The following is a 19,860-nucleotide window of genomic DNA, read 5'->3' on the forward strand; positions in this document are numbered from 1 at the left end:
TTGTTTTGATCAAATTGGACTCTTAAGCCCCATGTACCTGGGCCTTCAGCTTGGCACAGGATCTCGCTTACCACATGGGATACCACTGTCATTAATTTTGCAAACACTAGCTGCCCAAATCCATCTGTTTTTGTTTTTGGGACATAGCCCAAATCCATTTGTTTGCATAGTCTACCTATATCAGGTTGTAAGTGGGTAGGGATTTCTAAACCTGCTTTCTACGAAACTTCATTTACATACTGACTAAGCTTGATTTTCAGGTTTAATCATTTTCAATGTAAGTCTAAGGAAAAGATTGTCTCCGCCAGGTTAGTGGCTAATATGAGTGTACTGAGAAAAAATTGTACAAGCCACTGGATTGGATCCCAGCTCCGAACTGTTTATGATGTATTTACCGTATGTGTGTGTGTGTGTGTGTGTGTGAGAGAGAGAGAGAGAGAGAGAGAGAGAGAGAGAGAGAGAGAGAGAGATTTTCAGGTGAAATGGCAAAGGCAACTAAGTGGTATATTGAACCATAGAAACTAATATTGGGTTTGTTGGGTTAAGCAATGATATGTTGATTATGTTATGTTTCTTGGCATGAAATTTGTACCTTTTTCTTTATTTTCAACAGAGAAAGCTGGGGTTAGGCAGACCCCTACCAGTTATACAACCATATATCATTGGGATTCGAACTTGCAACATCCCAACACAGGGCAACGTGTACCAACAGATCCTGACAGACAAGCGGAGCCCCCAGTGGTGAAATTAGCTGTATATGTCTTAGCATAGCACAACACAAGCATCTACGTCCACAGTTCCACTCCATCCAAAATAAGTAGAACCAATAATTGGGACCAAATCCTCCACTTAAAGAACGGACGATGGCAATGATCAGACATTAGACAACCTTAACCATGTTTGGTGTAACCAACAAACCCAAAGGGAGAACTCTAAATTTGATGCCAAATTGGTTCCACACAAACTTCAGTGGCAAAATGAGTGACTTTTCTCTCAATGGAAGAAATAATTGGAAAATAAACCGGCAACTGAAAAAATAAGGCCCAAAGTAGAGGCTGGTATGATTCAATTCAACATTTTGAAATTTCGGTTTCAATCGTCATAGTTCTATAATCAATTTAGTTTTATCTATTTTATCATTGAATGAATCGCATTGTTTATACAAACACAATCAACCATCTCACTCAAAATTGGATAGGTTCCATCCCTGGTCATTAGGGCTTCTGAAAAGGATTTGCCTAAGTTAATAGTGTTATTCCGACGAACTGGCAGCTTAATTCAAACACCTAAACGCATCATCCATGCATAGATTTGAATTCCAAATATGCAAAAGAATGCAAAGGAAATAGTTTTTTTTCCTATTTGATAGGCAAGCTGGGGGGACAAGCCCCCTGTAGGATTCACACCCAAAGATCCTTCAATTATGATGGTGCGACCTAACCATCCAGAGTTGTGCATCACCTAATCTCGCTTTAAAACTTAGAATTTCCAACAAATCCCCTGAATCTGCATAAATCAAATGCAAGCTTCTATAGCATTTACATGATGAAATCCAGTTTCCTGAAACACAGAAGCCAGTAAAAGGCAGTACTAACATTCTTGAGCTCCAAGCTACCTTCAAGGCAAACCACAGATACTAAAAATACATAGAAAGGGGGATTTAACTGCAACAGCCGCCCTTCTGTTGAATTGGCTGCCCTTTGATCTGAACAGTACTCGGCCCGCTCTTGTTTGTACTAGTCTGGTTTCCCATTCTACACACAGGACCAAAAAGACAGAATATTTACATCAGCTTCGTCCGGAGTATGCATTTGCAGAAGCAAGATGAAGCAAAATAATTGGCTCCCAGTGCCTTTTAATAAACTTGATAAAAGTACAAATTTTGTTTTGAGAAACAAAAAAGGAACTGAAAAGAAACGAAGTTTTCTCTCTTTTGTTTTATTTTTTTTCAACGATACTTGGAAATAAGAAACAACATGCACTCATTTATTTGGAAAATATGGGATAGATGATGATGCTTTTTCAGTTCCAAGTATTCAACCGACACATCTTCAAAATTCAAATGCCTGAAACAAACTCAGTGCTCTTCTCAGCACTTAAATAATAATAGACTTGGTAGGAAAGAAATCCACCTGAAATGGGAATAGGTTTTCACATATCAAGTTGACTAAAAAAGTCAGTATTAATGCATGTAATCATGCATATATATCATGATTTGGATCGTTGATGGACCCCATCTACTCAAATTTGAGATCCGACCAATAGAGAATCAGGCCTATTGGAGTATGAGTCACAGATCCTGATTTGTTTCGAAAGAGGGGGGGAGGGTGTAAATTGAAGATTCTAGTATTCGTTTACCTTGAACCTTAGCATGGCCCCACTTAGGTTCAATCACGGATCTGAGAACCATGGCGTTCAAACAGACACCCTAGGACTCAAAAAATAGATAGGTGGAGGCTACTCTATAGGAGGGTTATCTTAGTGCATATAAGACCGCTAATTTTTTCACCTTTAAGAATCCTGATCATAATATGATCAAATCTACCAAATAACAAATAGACGACTATTTATTTACTTCTCTAACATTTATTAATTCATGGGCTGGCAGCTGTGAACAATTTTCAGTTAGAAATCTGGCTTTTCCAGTAGATGTACAAGTTCCAACAGTTGCACTCGACACAAAATGTGAAGGCCTACTTTTCTACCAAAGGCCAGAAGGTCAAAGGTGCACATATACGCACAGATGCATGTGTAGAAAACAATGAACAAAGGAAAGAAATAAAGACAATTGATATGCCTTACAGAATATAAAAGCAATAAACCAGTGGCTCCGTTGGATGGACAAACAACAAAAACAAACTTTACCTCTTCTTGATTTCCCCAGCCATGGTTAGGAAAGCCTGCTCGACGTTAATGGAGTCTTTGGCACTTGTTTCAAGAAAGGGGATTCCAAGCTCATCAGCAAAAGCCTACGGTTTTAAAAGTTGTGTCAAAGTTAAAAGTCTAGCACAGAAATCTCCACAATTGTAAAAATTACTCGATCATAATATCTGAGGGAAAGAAAAATATTATAGCAAATCAATCTATTCAACTTTTGTTTCTCAGGCAGTAAACAACAGCAATGACTATTTTATGATTTCAAGGAAAAAGCACCAATCACAATCAAGAAACCCATAGTCAGGTAAACTGGAACTGGAAAACAATTCAATAGAGGAATGAAACTTACCTTTCCAGTTTTTGTATCAATAACTTTGTTCTCAACCAAATCGCATTTGTTGCCGACAAGAAGTTTGCATACAGTATCACTTGCATATCTATCAATCTCACTGAGCCATTGTTTGACATTATTAAAGCTTTCTTGCTCAGTAACATCATAAACGATCTGGAACAGATTAGCACAAAAAAAGAATAAAGTACCCATGGAATTTCTATGAGGCAAAACACAAATTTAAAGGAAAAGAAAACTCTACACAAGGGGATAGAAGAACAAACAACATGAAATCGTACACAAGGAATGACATGGAAATGCTCATCTAATCCAAAACTAGGAAATAGGTTGCACAAGATGGTCTTGAAACATTCTCATGATAGAGATCATAAGGCACTTGATTGTAACATAGATAGGGCCAGGGTATTACTGGAAATTATAACATAAGGCACTCTATTCCACAACTGTACACTTGTTTCTTCATAACCAGCAAGGTTGTGGATTTGATCATAGACCACTTACATCTCATACTATCAAACGTTTTGACAAGCTTTCATGAACAATAGACAGTTACGGGAGCCCCAACCAAGATTTATATGGTTCAAACCCCGTGTTTGAAAACAAATTGAAAAATAGATATAAATCCCAAGAGGTTCCACCTCATTATATTATACAAGAAATAAGAACGATGAAGTAGTTGTATACCATGTTACAGGAATTGTACACAAGCTTCTTAAGAAATAGCACGTTACTTTCAGACTTAAATTGGTAAGCAAATGACGTTAGACCATAAGTACATAAATATACACAAACAACACATTACAAGGAAAGATGGAGCACAGGACTCCTCAAAGACATGCCAATGAGATAGATACATGGCTTGAGAAGATTTCACATGGTCAAACAAAATAGTGTTTTGCTACAACTCAGAACATCCATAATTGAACTTGTGACCTGGACTTTAGCGACAATCTGTAAATAACAGATATTATAAACAATTTACCACATGTAATATAATTCAAACTGAATGCCCATAATAAACATTTACTTGATAAACCCTAGAATGGCAGCTAAAATAAGTAAGAAAGCATTAGATCTGAAAATTCCAGTTGCAACATACTTTACTTTTACAGTCCCAAGATCAGCAAAGCAGATCCGTATGAGACTTTTTTCAGGAAAATCTTGGGAAATCTCAATTAAAAAAAATTAGGAGAAGAAAAGATCAGTTAAGGAAAAGACTTTTAACGCTTTCGCAATGACATACAAAAGCAAAAAATTTCACAAAATTTTAGAACAAAATGGCATTAAGAAAATTGTATTTAAAGTTTAAACTGAAAAATTGTAAACAAAATATCTGATATTTTTGTAATATATGACAGTAATTTTTCCAAAGGTCGTAATAAAGTACTTTTAGCATTCATAATGAAATACTTATAAATTTTTTAGAAGTTCCAAATATCAGAGATATTCATCATTACAATTTACTACTATCAGTAGCAGCACGTCATCAAAAAAAAAGAAAAGAACAATCAACCAATTAGCAAACACATAAGAAGCTTGATAAAAGAAGCTTACAATGATTCCATGAGCCCCTCTATAGTAACTGCTGGTTATGGTCCTAAATCGTTCCTGTCCTGCAGTATCCCACTATTCAAGGGAAAAGAGGAAGAAAAATAAAGGATAACGTACGTTTGAAGTTATATGTAAGACCAGACCACAGATTTCTATATGACATGGTTTAAATTAATAGAATCACAACAGACACATCTCATGGATATTTTTCTTGTTTAACTAATTCCAGATTACCAATCATGTGTTTGTGAGTGCATGTGTGCGTCTGTGTGCATAAGTTGCTAGTTTTTGCAAATGCAAAATAGTTACTGGATGGTCGTTATGAAGTCGGAATTTGAAGAAAATTACAAAGTACAAATCAAGTGATACAGAGGCATGACATCCTTTGCAAGAACATAATTACTTTATAAATTATAAGAGACTGCAGTATTTTCATCTGAGATTTATATGTTCAACTTTTTACAAATCTATCTCTTCAGCAAAACTTCACAGAAAACTTAAAAGTGACATATCAAAACTAGAAGCACATCCTTCCCTTGCTTTTTTTTCCCTTTTCTATCCTGACTCTTGACAGATAGCTCAAGAAACCCACTCAGGAATCAATAGAATAGAACTGACAACCAAATCAGAAACCACTTTTTCCTTATAAATTTGCTTGAGGTTATTTTATTATAAGCTTATAACGTGAATAAATAAATTCAAGCTTCTTAAAATAAGTTTGTTCATTTTTGCTTCCTTTTTGTGACAGTTTTTACAACTGGAATTCCCATTTCTCTATTGTTACTAATGAAACCAGCATTATGAAAAACGTGCCTTGAGGCGCAAAAGGCACACCTCGCCTTGAGGCGCGGCCCTCTGTGCCTCAAGGTGTAAGCCTGAGGAGTGAGGCGCAATTTTTTTTTGTACAACAAGACTTCTGAGACATAATCAACAAGAATACACAATTACTTAAATTGGCAAAACAATTCATAGGATTTTTGCCTTGTGAAATGGGCTAAAGAATTTAAAAAAAAAATCTTGGGGGGGGGGGGGGGGGGGGCTGCCCCCCTATAACCCCCCGCCGGGGGCGGCCCCCCTGGACTGCTGACCGCGCAGCGGGACCGCGCCGGGGGGAACCCCAGACCCCCCCCTTATATATTACATTTTTGCCCCTGCCGCACCCGGGTTTTTTGGAAGTGCCGAATCCCCACACCCATGTGACATAGGCCTGCAGGAACTGAATGCTCTAATGTCTAATCTGTCTGTGGGTATACTCTTGCTCCCACTTGTAGCATTCTTTTTTTGCACTATATTTTGTCTCAAGTGGAGATGACTTTCTGTCATGCCTTAAGAGGATTCCAAACAAATTTTTTTTCTGAACTTAGAAGATTAGTTGTCATGTGATCACAAATATCCAGGTCTAGCACAATTATTAATTAACATTGTGCACTGGGTAAAATCAAACAATAAAACAAGAGTCAAAACTGAAATCAGAAAGATATAAACCACCATAGAGACATGCATCTCAATGGCCTCTAGTCTGAACTAACATATAATAAATCAGAAAGACATAAACCATCAAAGAAACAAGCCTATGCTTGAGAAAATGATGCATCATGCATATGGAAAAGATATTTCAAGAGTCCAACTGAAATATCTGTTTTTTAGAATAATCTTATATATTTTCCAGTTATTTCAGTTATGTAATCAGTTTCTCAGTATATTTTAACTTTTGTTGGTTAATCTCATATATTTTCCAGTTATGTAATCATTTTTTTAGTTACTTTTATATGTTAATCTCATATTTTTTAGAATAATCTCATATATTTTAACTTTTGTAGGTTAATCTCATATATTTTCCAGTTATTTCGGTTATGTAATCAGTTTCTTAGTATATTTTAACTTTTGTTGGTTAATCTCATATATTTTTCAGGTGTATCTTGTATTGCTTTTAGAGAGCGCCTCTCCAATAAAAGGGATATTCTTTTTATGTGTGTAGCCTTGTTATAAGGCCCTTCGTATATCCCTTGGTGGATTTCCTCTCTTATGCTTGTTTCGTTTGTCAGTGTTGGACATAGTGAATGCATTGGCATTCTTGGATTTTTTTGCATACTTCATTACATGGTATCAGAGCCATACGATCTTCTAAGGTAAAATCGTGTCTGTCTCTACTTCCTTTCTTTTTCACATCTTCATTTTGTAGCAATGGAAGTCAAGATCGATCTATCATTCAAGCTCAATGGGAAAAATTACATGATGTGGGCATCCGCAATGGAGAATAATCTCAAAGGCAAGAAGCTTTGGGGTTATGTAATGGGAACCGTTCCGGAACCCCAACTTAAGCTCACAAAGATGGAAGAAGATCAAGAGAAAGCACTTGAAGGTGATGCTCATTTCAAGGCCATTGAAGATTATCATCACCAAATGGAAGATTGGGAGAGCAACCATGCAAAAATCCTAGCATGGTTTATGAATAATGTCAAACTTAAGGTATGTGCAAATATTGCAAAATTCCGTCGGGCAAATGAAGCTTGGTTTTTTATGAAGGGTATGTATACCCAAAAGGATCTTGCAAGAGCTTATTTTTTGCAAGAAAAAGTGAGAACCACAAAACAAGGCGACATGAGCATACAAGACTATTATAGTGCTCTAAATCCTTTGTGGGATGAATTGGCTCTTTTAGAGCCTAAATGGGTGGCTACGGAGGATGTGGAACTAAGACAAAAACAAATGGAACAAGATAGATTGTTTCAATTTTTATTTGGGCTTCGTCCCGAATTTGAACAAGTTAGATCCTCACTTCTCCATAGATCTACGTTTCCTCCTTTAGAAGAGGCTATTGCCGAAATTACTCAAGAAGAGACTAGGCATAGCATGGGTAAAAGCATAGATGAAGTTCTTGCCGTATCTAAACCCGACAATCATGTTAAAACATACAAGCCACCTCATTTTGGTAAGCAAGGAAGTGGTGAAAGAAAAATGATTATATGTCATCATTGTTATGAGCCGGGACATATTAAACCCGTTTGCCCAAAGCTAAATGGGGCATTCAAGCCAAAGGTGGCTTCCGTTGAGGAATCCTCCACCAAAGAAGATGAAGGCAAGAACGGGGATCTCAAAAATACTCTTGGTCAAATTTTCTTGGCTCTCCAACAAATTCTAAAGGCTACTTCTTCCACCTCCAGTGCCGCCATTGCCTCATCATCACCTCCCGGTACGTACTCTTGGATTTTAGATTCTGAAGCCTCTTTTCACATGACTTCTCATGAAAATGCATTAACCAACGTGCACACCAATTCAAAAATATCTTGTGTCTCTACGGCCGATGGAACTTTTCTCAAAATAAATGGTATTGGAACTCTCGATTCTAAAAATGTTCAAAATTTTCTTGTTCCAAAAGTTAGAATAGTTCCTAAATTAAATCTTAACCTCTTTTCTGTTTCCCAAATTGCCGACCATGGATGTGAAATATCTTTCTCATCCCAAGGGTGCTTTGTGCAGAATCTTCGGTCCGGGAAGCGGATTGGGCAAGGCCATAGGAAGAGAGATCTTTATTTTATGGATAACTTAATGCTTCCAAATACCTCATTTTGTACTTATGTCCAAGACAAAAATATTGAAACTTGGCATAAAAGGCTTGGACACTCAAGTTACTCTAAAATGTATCTTTTTCCTTTTGGAAACAAGTTTTGTAAAGAAAAAGATATCAATTGCAAATATTGCATTTTTGGAAAAATGAAGTCTATTCCTTTTCCTGTTAGAACCTTTGTGACAACAACACCTTTTGAATTGGTGCATTCCGATGTATGGGGACCATCTCCGATTATATCCAAAGGTGGTTATTCATATTATGTTACATTTATTGATGATTATACTAGATACGTATGGATTTATTTTCTTAACCTTAAATCGGAAGTTTTTAACTTCTTCAAAGAATTTCATGCAAAAGTTCAAAATCAATTTCAAAGTCACATATCCATTCTTAGATCCGATTCGGGTGGAGAATACTTATCAAATGAGTTTCAATCATATTTAAAACAACATGACATTTGTCATAAAAAATCTTGTCCAAGAACTCCTCAACAAAACGGCCTAGCGGAAAAAAAAAACATAGACATATTTTAGAAACCACTAGATCATTACTCATTTCTAAAAATATTCCTAAAAATTTTTGGGTCGAAGCCGTGTTAACCTCCACCTATTTAATCAAAAGAATGTCATCTTCAAAATTGAACAATATCTCTCCTTATGAAAAGCTTTTTAATATGACACCTGATTACAATCGTCTTCGGATTTTTGAGTGTAAATGTTTTGTTCTTTTACATAAAAGAGATAAATTGTCACCTAAAGCAATAGAATGCGTATTTTTAGGATATGGTGAAAATCAAAAGGGTTATAGATGTTTTGACTATAAAAACAATAAGTTATTTGTCTCCAAAGACGTGACCTTTTTAGAAGATGAAAATGGATTTGAAATATTGGAAAAACCAAATGAAATTGATTATATGTTTATCAATGATCTTTTAGAAGATTCAAATGATGACTCTTTGAGTCATCTAGAATTTTTAGAAAATACTCATAATAATGATTCTCATGATAATGATGTATCACCAACTAATGGTGACAATCTCCAAGTATACACTCGGCCTGAGGAAGCACAACCTATTAGTGCTTTAGAAAAATTCTTGCGGCTTAATGAACCCCTAGAAGAAACCTCCCTTAGGCGATCTTCTAAAGAATTAATTCCACCTAATAGGTTTGTCTCATATGAAACTCTCTCACCTAACTATAGAGCTTGTCTAATAGCCTTGCATTCTTACTATGAACCTTCCCATCATAATCAAGCAAAAAATATTCCTCATTGGGTTGAAGCAATGAAAGTTGAACTAGATGCTTTAAATAAGGCTAAAACTTGGGAAATAGTTCAACTTCCTCCAAATAAAAAAGCTATAGGATGTCGGTGGGTCTACAAAGTCAAAACAAAAAGTGATGGTTCCCTAGAACGTTATAAAGCTAGATTAGTTGCTAAGGGATATTCACAAGAATATGGCATCGATTATGAGGAGACTTTTGCCCCCGTGGCTCGCATGACAAGCGTTAGAACTCTAATTGTTGTAGCATCATCTAAGAAATGGCCTATATTTCAATTAGATGTTAAAAATGCCTTTCTTAATGGTCAGTTGAATGAAGAAGTATATATGGACCCTCCGCCGGGAATTAGTGTTAACCAAGGTCAAACTCTTCGATTATTAAAAGCTTTATATAGCCTTAAACAAGCCCCTAAGGCTTGGTATGATAGATTTAGTGCTATCATGTTACAAATGGGATTTCGTTCATGTTATACTGACACTGCTCTTTTTGTTAAACGTGCAGGTAATAGTATCATCATCCTTCTGCTTTATGTTAATGATATGATCATCACTGGCAATGATGAAAGTGGTATTCTTAATGTTAAAAATATGTTAAAACATAATTTTGATATGTCTGATTTGGGTTTTCTCAGGTACTTTCTTGGTATAGAAGTAGCATACTCTCCTCGAGGGTATATTTTGTCACAGATGAAGCTTGCTGCAGACATATGTTCCAAATCTGGGATTTCAGATGACAAAAAGGTGGAGACTCCCGAGGTTATCAATGCTAAACTACGACTGGAGGATGGAGTTCTACTGGATGATCCTACGCCCTACAGGCAACTCATTGGCTCCCTCACCTATCTGACTATCACCAGGCCTGATATTGCTCATGTTGTGCACTCTGCAAGCCAATTTCAGCATGCCCCTACATCTGTGCATATGAGTGTTGTGCTTCGAATCATTCGATACATCAAAAATACTTTGACTAAAGGGCTATTCCTATCCTCACTCTCTTCCTTAGATTTACTCGCTTATACTGATGCTGACTCGGGAGGAAACCCAAATGATCGAGTCTCAACTACTGGCTTTTGTGTTTTCTTAGGAGATTCGCTAATTGCTTGGAGATGCAAGAAACAACAGAAAATCTCATTGTCTTCTACTGAAGCAGAATACAGGGCTATGACAACTACTACAATGGAGCTTGTGTGGCTTCGAAGTCTTCTTCAAGATATGGGAGTCGAAATTACCGGTGCTTCGAAGCTTTTGTTGCGACAACAAAAGTGCAATCTATATTGCCAGCAACCACACCTTTCATGAGAGGACTAAACATATTGAAATGGACTGTCACTATGTACGTGATGAATATCTTCGTGGGACAGTTACACTGCCATATGTCACTTCGGAATATCAACTTGCAGATTTCTTTACCAAAGCATTTCCTGCTCCTCGCTTCTTGTTCCTTCTTGGCAAACTTTCGGTCATCTCCCCGTAAAGTTTGAGGGGGGGTGTTAAGACATATGTAATAATACATCTATATATATAAATATAGATGTATTCACCATAATACCCGATAGGGGTATTATGGTCTTTTCACAAGTACCCAATAGGGGTACTTGTTTTATTTCTTTTATTTTTCTGTTTTTTATTTTTTGTTTTTTTATTTTCTAAAATGTTTATTGGGATACCAAAGGGGCCCCACAATGGAGTCGTTGGGGCCCCCAACGGTCACAATTGTGACCATTGGGGGCTCCCAATGACTCTATTGGGAGCCCCCTTTGGTCTCCCTTTGCTTATAAATAGGGGGAACCCCCTTGTATCTTGTATTGCTTTTAGAGAGCTCCTCTCCAATAAAAGGGATATTCTTTTTATGTGTGTAGCCTTGTTATAAGGCCCTTCGTATATCCCTTGGTGGATTTCCTCTCTTATGCTTGTTTCGTTTGTTCGTGTTGGACATAGTGAATGCATTGGCATTCTTGGATTCTTCCGCATACTTCATTACAGTCAACACATAAATCACTGTCATACATCTGTAACATTTCATATTGAAGGTCAGAAGAACATGTGGCAGATTTTGAAGGAAAAGAAAAACGTTACTGAGGTCAAAATCCGAAAAAGAAAGGGGTGGGTCACAATTCTCATGACCTTTCTATCAACCTTAGTTTATTCACTTCTATATAAGGAATTTAATTAAGAAGCCACAAAATAAGAAAACCCCAAACATTGCAACACAAAAAGCACCCCTTATCCAATCAACATATTACATTCATCAAATTATAAACATTATGCAAAAAAAAAAATCAAAACTAACATCAACAGTGTTGTGAAAAGCATTGAGGCATAACGAGGCACTCCACCAAAAACTAAGGTGAGGCATAAGCCTCAAGGCGTAAAGCGTAAGACTAAAAAAAAAAAATTGAAAACTTTTTAAAAAAATTAAAAAAATATCTAAAAATACAAATAAATAAAGAAATGCTATATTAATGAAATAACAACCAATAAGAAATAGAAAATCTCAAATAAGTACTAAAAAATATGAGATTAACATATAAAAGTAAGTAAAAACTGATTACAAAACTGGAAAATATATGTGATTAACCAACAAAAGTTAAAATATACTAAAAACTGATTACATAACTGAAATAACTGAAAAATATATGAGATTATTCTAAAAAATATGAGATTAACATATAAAAGTAACTAAAAACTGATTACATAACTGGAAAATATATGAGATTAACCAACAAAAGTTAAAATATACTAAGAAACTGATTACATAACTGAAATAACTGGAAAATGTATGAGATTAAACTACAAAAGTTAAAATATATGAGATTATTCTAAAAAAAGATATTTCACTTGGACTCTTGAAGTATCTTTTCCATATGCATGATGTATCATTTTCTCAAGCATAGGATTGTTGCTTTGATGGTTTATGTCTTTTCGATTTATATGTTAGTTCAGACTAGAGGCCATTGAGATGCATGTCTCTATGATGGTTTATATCTTTCTGATTTGAATTTTGTTTGGAATCCTCTTAAGGCATGACAGAAAGTCATCTCCACTTGAGACAAAATATAGTGCAAAAAAAGAATGCTACAAGTGGGAGCGAGAGTATACCCACAAATAGAATAGAGCATTCAGTTCCTGCAGGCTCTGTTTTCTTTCTATGCAGTAGCTTCTTTGTATTGATAGTTGGAAATCCTATGAATTGTTTTGCCAATTTAAGTAATCGTGTATTCTTGTTGATTATGTCTCAGAAATCTTGTTGTACAAAAGAAAAAAAAATTGTGTCTCACACCTCAGGCTTGCACCTTGAGGCACAGAGGGCCACGCCTCAAGGCGAGGCACGCCTTTTGCGCCTCAAGGCACATTTTTGATAACGCTGAACATCAACCACAACAATATATATAGGGTAATACATTTGTGCTAAATAAAATATGCTGAATGAAACATGCAAAATGGGTTTTTCGCAGGGATGGAGCCAAGAATTTAAACTAGGGTGGGCACAAATGCACAATTAAAAGGAAAAACAAATGCTAATAAACTATTCTAACAACATTTTCAAAAAAATAATTATTCTAAAGCATAACTTTTACAAAAAAACCCTTAACTCCTGCAAATATCATCATTATGCATTTTTATTAATTGATTAAAAAACAAAACACTTAATATTTTAACTAAAATCAAACATTTATTATTGATTACTCATGGATTCGTGTCTAATTACCATTGAAAAAATAAAAAACCTTGAACACATAAAAATATTTATGTCATTTTATAAAAAACCAAATGGAAACCTTAAATCCTAACAAGCACCACTCATTTATAAACTGTTTGATAAAAAAACGTAATTTTCTAACTAAAAGCAAGCATGTAGAATCATGTTTAATGTTGATTAAAAAAAAAGAAATACCTAATTAAAAACATATTTTGGACTGTTGATTTTTAGAACCTTATAAAAACCCACCCCATGTGTCCGAATTGAACCCTTCAAGAGCTGATTCCTATAGAATCAAGTACATAGATCACATCTATACAGTCAGAATTTAAAAATAAAATGAAAAAAAGCCCCAAAACCCCATTTAGCATGTTTCATTTAGTACCCATGTATTATATATATATATATATAGCAATTATTAGACATACAGCACATGCATGCATAAATTGCCATTAACTCATACCCAAAAAGCAAGCCAAAAAAATGAATGAAGAGCATACAAATATTTAATAGAATCAATTCCTTCCGAGATACTCACTATCTGAAGCTTGATCGTCTTCCCATCCAATTCCATAGTTCTTATTTTCTAGAGAACCCCAAAAGAAAGAGAGAAAAAGCACAAGCTCAGTAGACGTCAAGTCAATTAGGGCCAAAAGAAAATAAAAGGGAGAGGGATTCAACTCACGAAATCCACACCGATCGTGCTGATGTAGCTATCCACATAAGAATCATCCTATACAGCAAAATTAAAATTACACAACCAAAATAAAAAAAACGCTTTGGGGACCAGGGGGGAGCATTTCCCCGAAAAAAAAACTACTTTTCCCTTCAAAAAGAAAAGGAGGAAATCAGGAAATCGATCTTACCGCAAATCTGAGAAGAAGGCAAGATTTCCCGACGGAAGAATCGCCGATCAGAAGGAGTTTGAAGAGGTAATCGCTATGATAATCGAGCGACAACAAAGCGTTAAAACGTGAAATATATATATAACCCAAAACAGCACGAAAACCATGAGAAAGAAGAAGAAGAAAACTTACTATTCGATGCTCATCTTTTATGTGTTCCTGACAGAGGAGGTTGAAAGAAAAAACAAGGAGCAAAACGACGAAGAAAAGGAGGGAGAAATTGGTTCCTGAGGAATTGTTCGTGGGAAGAGGTAAAAAAGTCCCCATTCCTCCTCTCTATTTATACGAGAGCAGTTGGGCCTGGGGAAGGGTTTCAATTCGGGTCGGGTACTTTCCAAACATCCGCAAGCTTTTCTTTTCTTTTCTTTTTTCAAAATTAATATAGCCCCCATACTTTTTACATATTTCTAATGGCTGCCTGACTTTTTGCCATTTTAACTTTTAAGCAAATGCCTCCAACCACAAAAGGGTTTGGTGCAGTGGATGAGGGCATAGGCCGCTATGCAGTCTGTCTAGGTTCAAATCTCATGGATGTCACATCTTGCTTAAGCCGAAGTGTGGTGACTCTCCTACGGCAGGCAGAGCCAATGAGACTAGGTATCTAATCTTGGGGTCAGTTTCGCCGTGTAAATATTAAAAGAAAAATGCCTACAATTTTTTTCCACAGCAGTCAGCACCTGCTCAGCTTGGTACCATGCAATGCCTATCTCACCCACCAGCCCAGCTGGTATTTGTTAAAATTAATACCTTATCTAAGGTGCTGACCCCTTCATCCTAGGTTTCACTTGTGCCTGGTGTGCACCCAGGCCTTTTAACTTGTGAGCTCAGACAGGGCTTGAGTGTATGTGACCGCACCCGGGGTTTACCTTACAGGGTCTGGCCCATTAAGTGACCCAGGTCACGGCAAGGGTTTCTTATAATAAAAAAAAATAACATGTTACCCACATAAAAAAAAAAAACTTGTACAATTCTTTTCTTAATTCTGCGTGTGAATTTAGTTTTCTACGACCAAGATTGCTATAGATTAAAAAAATTTTAATCTCAATATATATATATATATATATATATATATATATATATATATATAGAGCTGGATCCCTTGATTGGATCCAAGCCCGAAGGCCAACCCACTTCGCGGACCAAAAATGGGGTTCACCTGGATATCAGGCTGGAGGGCTGGAAACTAGCCATGCTGGACGCGGTTCTGCTTATAAAAGAGCTCCTTCAAACTTGTAAATTAGGCTCAACAAGCTGAGTGTAAACAGTAGGTGTTCGGTTCAGTTCAGCTCGTGTAAACTGGTTAAGTAGTAATAAATATATCTTATATCACATGATATAATGTATTACATATAGAACAAATGATTGAAGTATTTGGTTTACGAGCAATCAAGCTTTGGAACCATGTAAATTTTTTGTAATCCTTTTACTTTCATTTATGAAACAATGCATTTTTGTTGTAAATAAACGAGCTCAAGCTCCACTTATTTAGGTCGGGCTTATTAGGAGTAGGGGTGTCAAGAGGTTGGGTTTACCTGGACTTGACCCGAACCAAACCCTATAGGGTCCGGGTATGGTGATAAATAAGAAGACCTGATTAAGACCCAAGTCTAGATCTGAAGGTCCGATTAATACATGGACCCGGGTATAGTTTGTGGAATTTTATACCAGATTAAGACCCACAATGTTTCAATGTAAAAATGATAAAAAATATGGCTTTACTGGGTATGGTCTGGGTTTGATTCATGTAGTTCATATCGGGTCTGGGTATGGCTTTTTATAGTAGATCCAACTAGACTTAGGTTCAGACCCGATACCATACCCAAAAATCTGGTCCAAGTCTTGTTCCACTTGGGTCCAAACCAAACCGGACCCATGACACAAGATCAAACTCAACTGATCAACTCATCTCATCACATGAACGAACTAAGCTTGAATTATTGGACTAGTTTATCCTCACTAGGATGCTCAGCTTGATCTTGTTTGGATCCACATTGTATATGGCCCTGCTTTCATATTTACACAAATGGGCCAATGTGGATTCAGTCTATCCATATTCTAGAATAATGTATTTGACTTGGATACTTGATTTGGATTTGAGTTCTGGGGGAATCGTATCCATTTGCACCCCCTCACCAAATTTTGAAATGCGGGTACGGTTATGGTTCCACATCCGACTTGGATCTTATGATTGAGCCCCCAGTGACTCGATTTGTTCTCTGGATACGGATCTGACAATAACCAAACATGTATTTTCTGAATTTAACACATTTAAATATTATATACCATCCGTGTCCCACAATCTGGGTCAGATCTGGTTCTGGGCCTGTGTTGGAACTCCAACAGTCCAACCGATTTGCATCCCTATGGTATTTGAAAAGAAGGTTCGCCATAGGGATCACGGATACGGCTTGGATCTTTAGTGTTACCAAAGTCCATGACTGATTATGATGCAATCAGATACAGGGTTGATAATAAAGAAGCCTTGCTGTATCCTGCTCCAGTTAGTTTTCTTGCCTAGCCAGTTTTGGTTCTCATCGTCAATGGTGATTGGGAACTTAAAATTGGATCCAGATCCAACCTTTTAGCTACTCAGATCTCGAAGTCGCTTCAGCCGAGGTGCAAGCAGATTTTGGTATGGGTTGGATCATGGTGGACTGAATCCAATTTGAATTTTTAAGTAGTAAGGCTGAACCCAAATTCGCATCTGGAGCAGGTTCTGTGTAGTAGCACTGGATCTGAATCCGAACTTTACATTGAAGGTCAGTGACTTCCTCTGGCCATTTTGAATATAATGGCATCCCCAAGCCCCTTTGATTGAGATCCTTTTTCTTATTATTATTATTACACTGGAAACCCTGGCCCTGGTTGGAGCTGCACTATCTTAACCCAGAAATCTTGGATTCAAATCCATTGTGGGTGGAGCTATCAAAGGATCGGATATCTGATCCATTAGGGTAAGTTGAAACTAACCAGTTGTGTAGCTGTGTTCGTGTTTGGGAACACAACTTGAATGTTGTCTACTGTGTTACAAAGATTCGTGGACACGGGACGCAGGTTAAACTCACAAGTTTGAAAGTTTTGTCCAAAATAGGACATGCAGACACGGAATATTTTAATTTTCAATCAACATGAAACTTTTTTTTTACATTTTAATATTTAGAAATGTTTTTTATTGAAATAATATCAAAATGGCACCACAGGCAGGCATGTAGCCAAAATGGCGTGTCCTTGTAACATAGATTGGTATCTGTATGCTCAATTTTGAAAATTCAATTTCGGGTCAGATCAGATATCCAACAGAAAGCCAGCTCCATTGATAGCCCTAATTGGAAGGTAACCCAAAACTTGATCATATCTACACCCCAAAAGAGAAAGGAACATCTCCAAAACATTAAGCTTGCAAATAATAGAGCTAAACAAGAGTTTCATTTGTCAGGGAAAAAAACAGTCTAAGACATGTATTTTTTATGATGAAGTTCTCTGCAATCTCCGGTTGAGGTCACCGACACCCAAGCCCTTACGGAGTCCACCAGAAGACATGTAGCTTAAGCAAAGAATCACATGTGCGCTCAGCCCCAAATAAAAATAAGTCTCACCACCAAGGTTGTTAAATGCGATGAGGCGAAGCAAGGCGTTGAGCCTGCGCTTCGCCTCTGAGGCGTATGCCTCAGGTACGAGGCGTATGCCTCTCACAACATAAGTCTCAATAAAACCGAGTTTGAACCTGCAGAACGCCTCGCTTCGCCTCAGTACCTTCAGCGTGCGCCTCGCCTCTGAGGCATACGCTTAAGGTACTGAGGCGTACGCCTCTCACAACACTGCTCACCACCTACCACTTTTTATGTGTGAATCCTTTCATACCTCCTCATAAGAAAACATTCTCAAGAGAAGGGAGAGAATAACTTCAGATGAGAATAATTCTCTTACAATTGCAAGCTGATCCGAATTTGCCCCGTTTTCTCACATTGAAGCAAACATGTCACATGAAAAATAAAGCAATCAGTAAAGGAAATCATGTCACGGGTTCATTTACTCACAACTGGTGAGATTTGAAATCATGTGGTTGACCCTATGATTTCAAATCATTTGATTTCGAATCAGATATAAAAGTGCAAGCACTAGTGGCCAGAGGATAGGAGTGTCAATGGGTTGGGTTTGACCCTATAGGGTCAAGGTATGGTGATAAATAAGGTCCCAATAAAACCTGGGTCGGATCTGAAGGGTCCAATTAATATATAGATCCCGGAATGGTTTGTGAAATTTCATATCAGATCCGGGCCTGACGCAAGATCTGACTAAGATCCACAAATTTTCAATGTAAAAAAGATTAAAAAATATTATTTTACCGAGTATGGTCAGTGTCTGGCTTTGGTAATCTTTATAGTATCCGAGTATGGTAGTCTCATGGAACCCAGGTCCAGACCCAACACCAGCATCTCAAACCAGGTCTGGGTCTGGTTCCACCTGGGTCCGAAGCAGACCTGAACCATTGATGTGCTTGTTTTCACAAGGGAAAGAGCGCAACTAATATGACATGCCCTTGTCCAGTTATCCCTTTTTGCAATTGGACAAATTCCTGAACCCCTTAACGAGGTAACCTTTGTAATTGACAACACACCATGATCCTATACTATGCCGTTGTGCTTGTCCAGTAATGATCGTTTTTTTATTTCATATTTGTAGATAATCAGCAATCCTAAAAATGGACAAGGCATTAAGTGTCTGTCGATATCTCTAGCATTACTCAGAAGTAAAAAACATTTTCAGACCTAAAAATCACGATGGAGCAACAAGTACTTGTGGTAATGCTCCATACATTTCATCTATTAGTCGTTTTGTGCTCCAATGAACCAGCGGTTAGATGCTTAATTCAACTCTGTATTGTGTTTGCATATGTCAAGTTGGTAACCTTTGGCATGTTTATGCTGCTTGCTACTTGTAAAAGGGGACTAATTCTGTTTAGGTTTCCAGGAGAGAAAATGGTTCAGATCAAGCAGAAGCAAATCAAAAGCAGCAAACCTCTGCATTGAGTAATTTACTGGTCTATGGAAAATCCAACCTGTTTGCTGCACCATCCTTTTAACAAATTGCAATCTGTAAGTGATTTTCGTATATACATGCTTTGGATTTACAATGCCCTCATATAGCTTGATAATCTTCATTGGTGTTCAATGATTATAACAGTCATCCTTGGTTTTATTTTCTAGTATATACATAAATTTTAACAGAACAAGCTTTTGAATTTCATCATCAGGCTAAATCCAGTGGTTATTTTCTACTTCTGGTTCCTCTTATAGCGCTTTGCATCAGATGCATCTATAGAGCTGCTGAGGAATGGTAATACCGGTCAGGGAAGTCCAATCATGGCACACATATAATGCGGTGGAAATCTATTCTTGATGAAACTAGAGAAACAGAAGATGTTCAAGATGAACCGCTACAGGGATTGGCTGTGAGTATCTCTCTTTTTTTTTCTGATGCACCTTGTCTTATAATTGCTACACGAGTGAATACATGTTAGTTCTATGCTTTCTTGGCCCTTGTGAACCCTCTTAAGGAATGCCCTCCAACCTTGTTGATCATCACACTATGGAAGCTCTGATATTCTTTTACTCAATTACCGTC

The 19,860-nt window shown here is 37.0% G+C and overlaps 1 protein-coding gene across 2 annotated transcripts; it reads right to left on the reverse strand.

Annotated features, from left to right (window-relative positions):
• Positions 1-1,485: 1,485 nt before the first annotated feature.
• On the reverse strand, positions 1,486-14,491 carry LOC149848394 (ras-related protein RABD1-like). 2 transcript variants are annotated; one of them, XM_090011415.1, is made up of 8 exons: positions 14,368-14,491; positions 14,197-14,269; positions 14,016-14,063; positions 13,869-13,916; positions 4,784-4,855; positions 3,227-3,382; positions 2,866-2,969; positions 1,486-1,754 (listed from the first exon to the last, which is right to left on the reverse strand). In XM_090011415.1, the coding sequence occupies exons 1-8, from the start codon at positions 14,379-14,381 to the stop codon at positions 1,661-1,663; spliced, it is 609 nt and encodes a 202-aa protein (XP_089867541.1). In that variant the 5' UTR covers positions 14,382-14,491; the 3' UTR covers positions 1,486-1,660. The 2 variants fall into 2 exon arrangements, with proteins under 2 accessions (XP_089867541.1, XP_089867550.1); XM_090011424.1 differs by lacking the exon at positions 4,784-4,855.
• Positions 14,492-19,860: the final 5,369 nt, after the last annotated feature.

The sequence above is a fragment of the Nuphar pumila genome, chromosome 1, assembly GCF_984573655.1.
Source record: "Nuphar pumila chromosome 1, dmNupPumi1.hap1.1, whole genome shotgun sequence".
NCBI lineage: Eukaryota > Viridiplantae > Streptophyta > Magnoliopsida > Nymphaeales > Nymphaeaceae > Nuphar > Nuphar pumila.

Excerpts from the sequence above, each read along its gene's own strand:
- LOC149848394 (XM_090011415.1), bottom strand. Across the intron at positions 14,064-14,196 it reads GCCTTCTTCTCAGATTTGCG|GATGATTCTTATGTGGATAG; the intron begins GTAAGATCGATT and ends TTTGCTGTATAG. Across the intron at positions 1,755-2,865 it reads GCTGGGGAAATCAAGAAGAG|AATGGGAAACCAGACTAGTA; the intron begins GTAAAGTTTGTT and ends TCCTGTGTGTAG.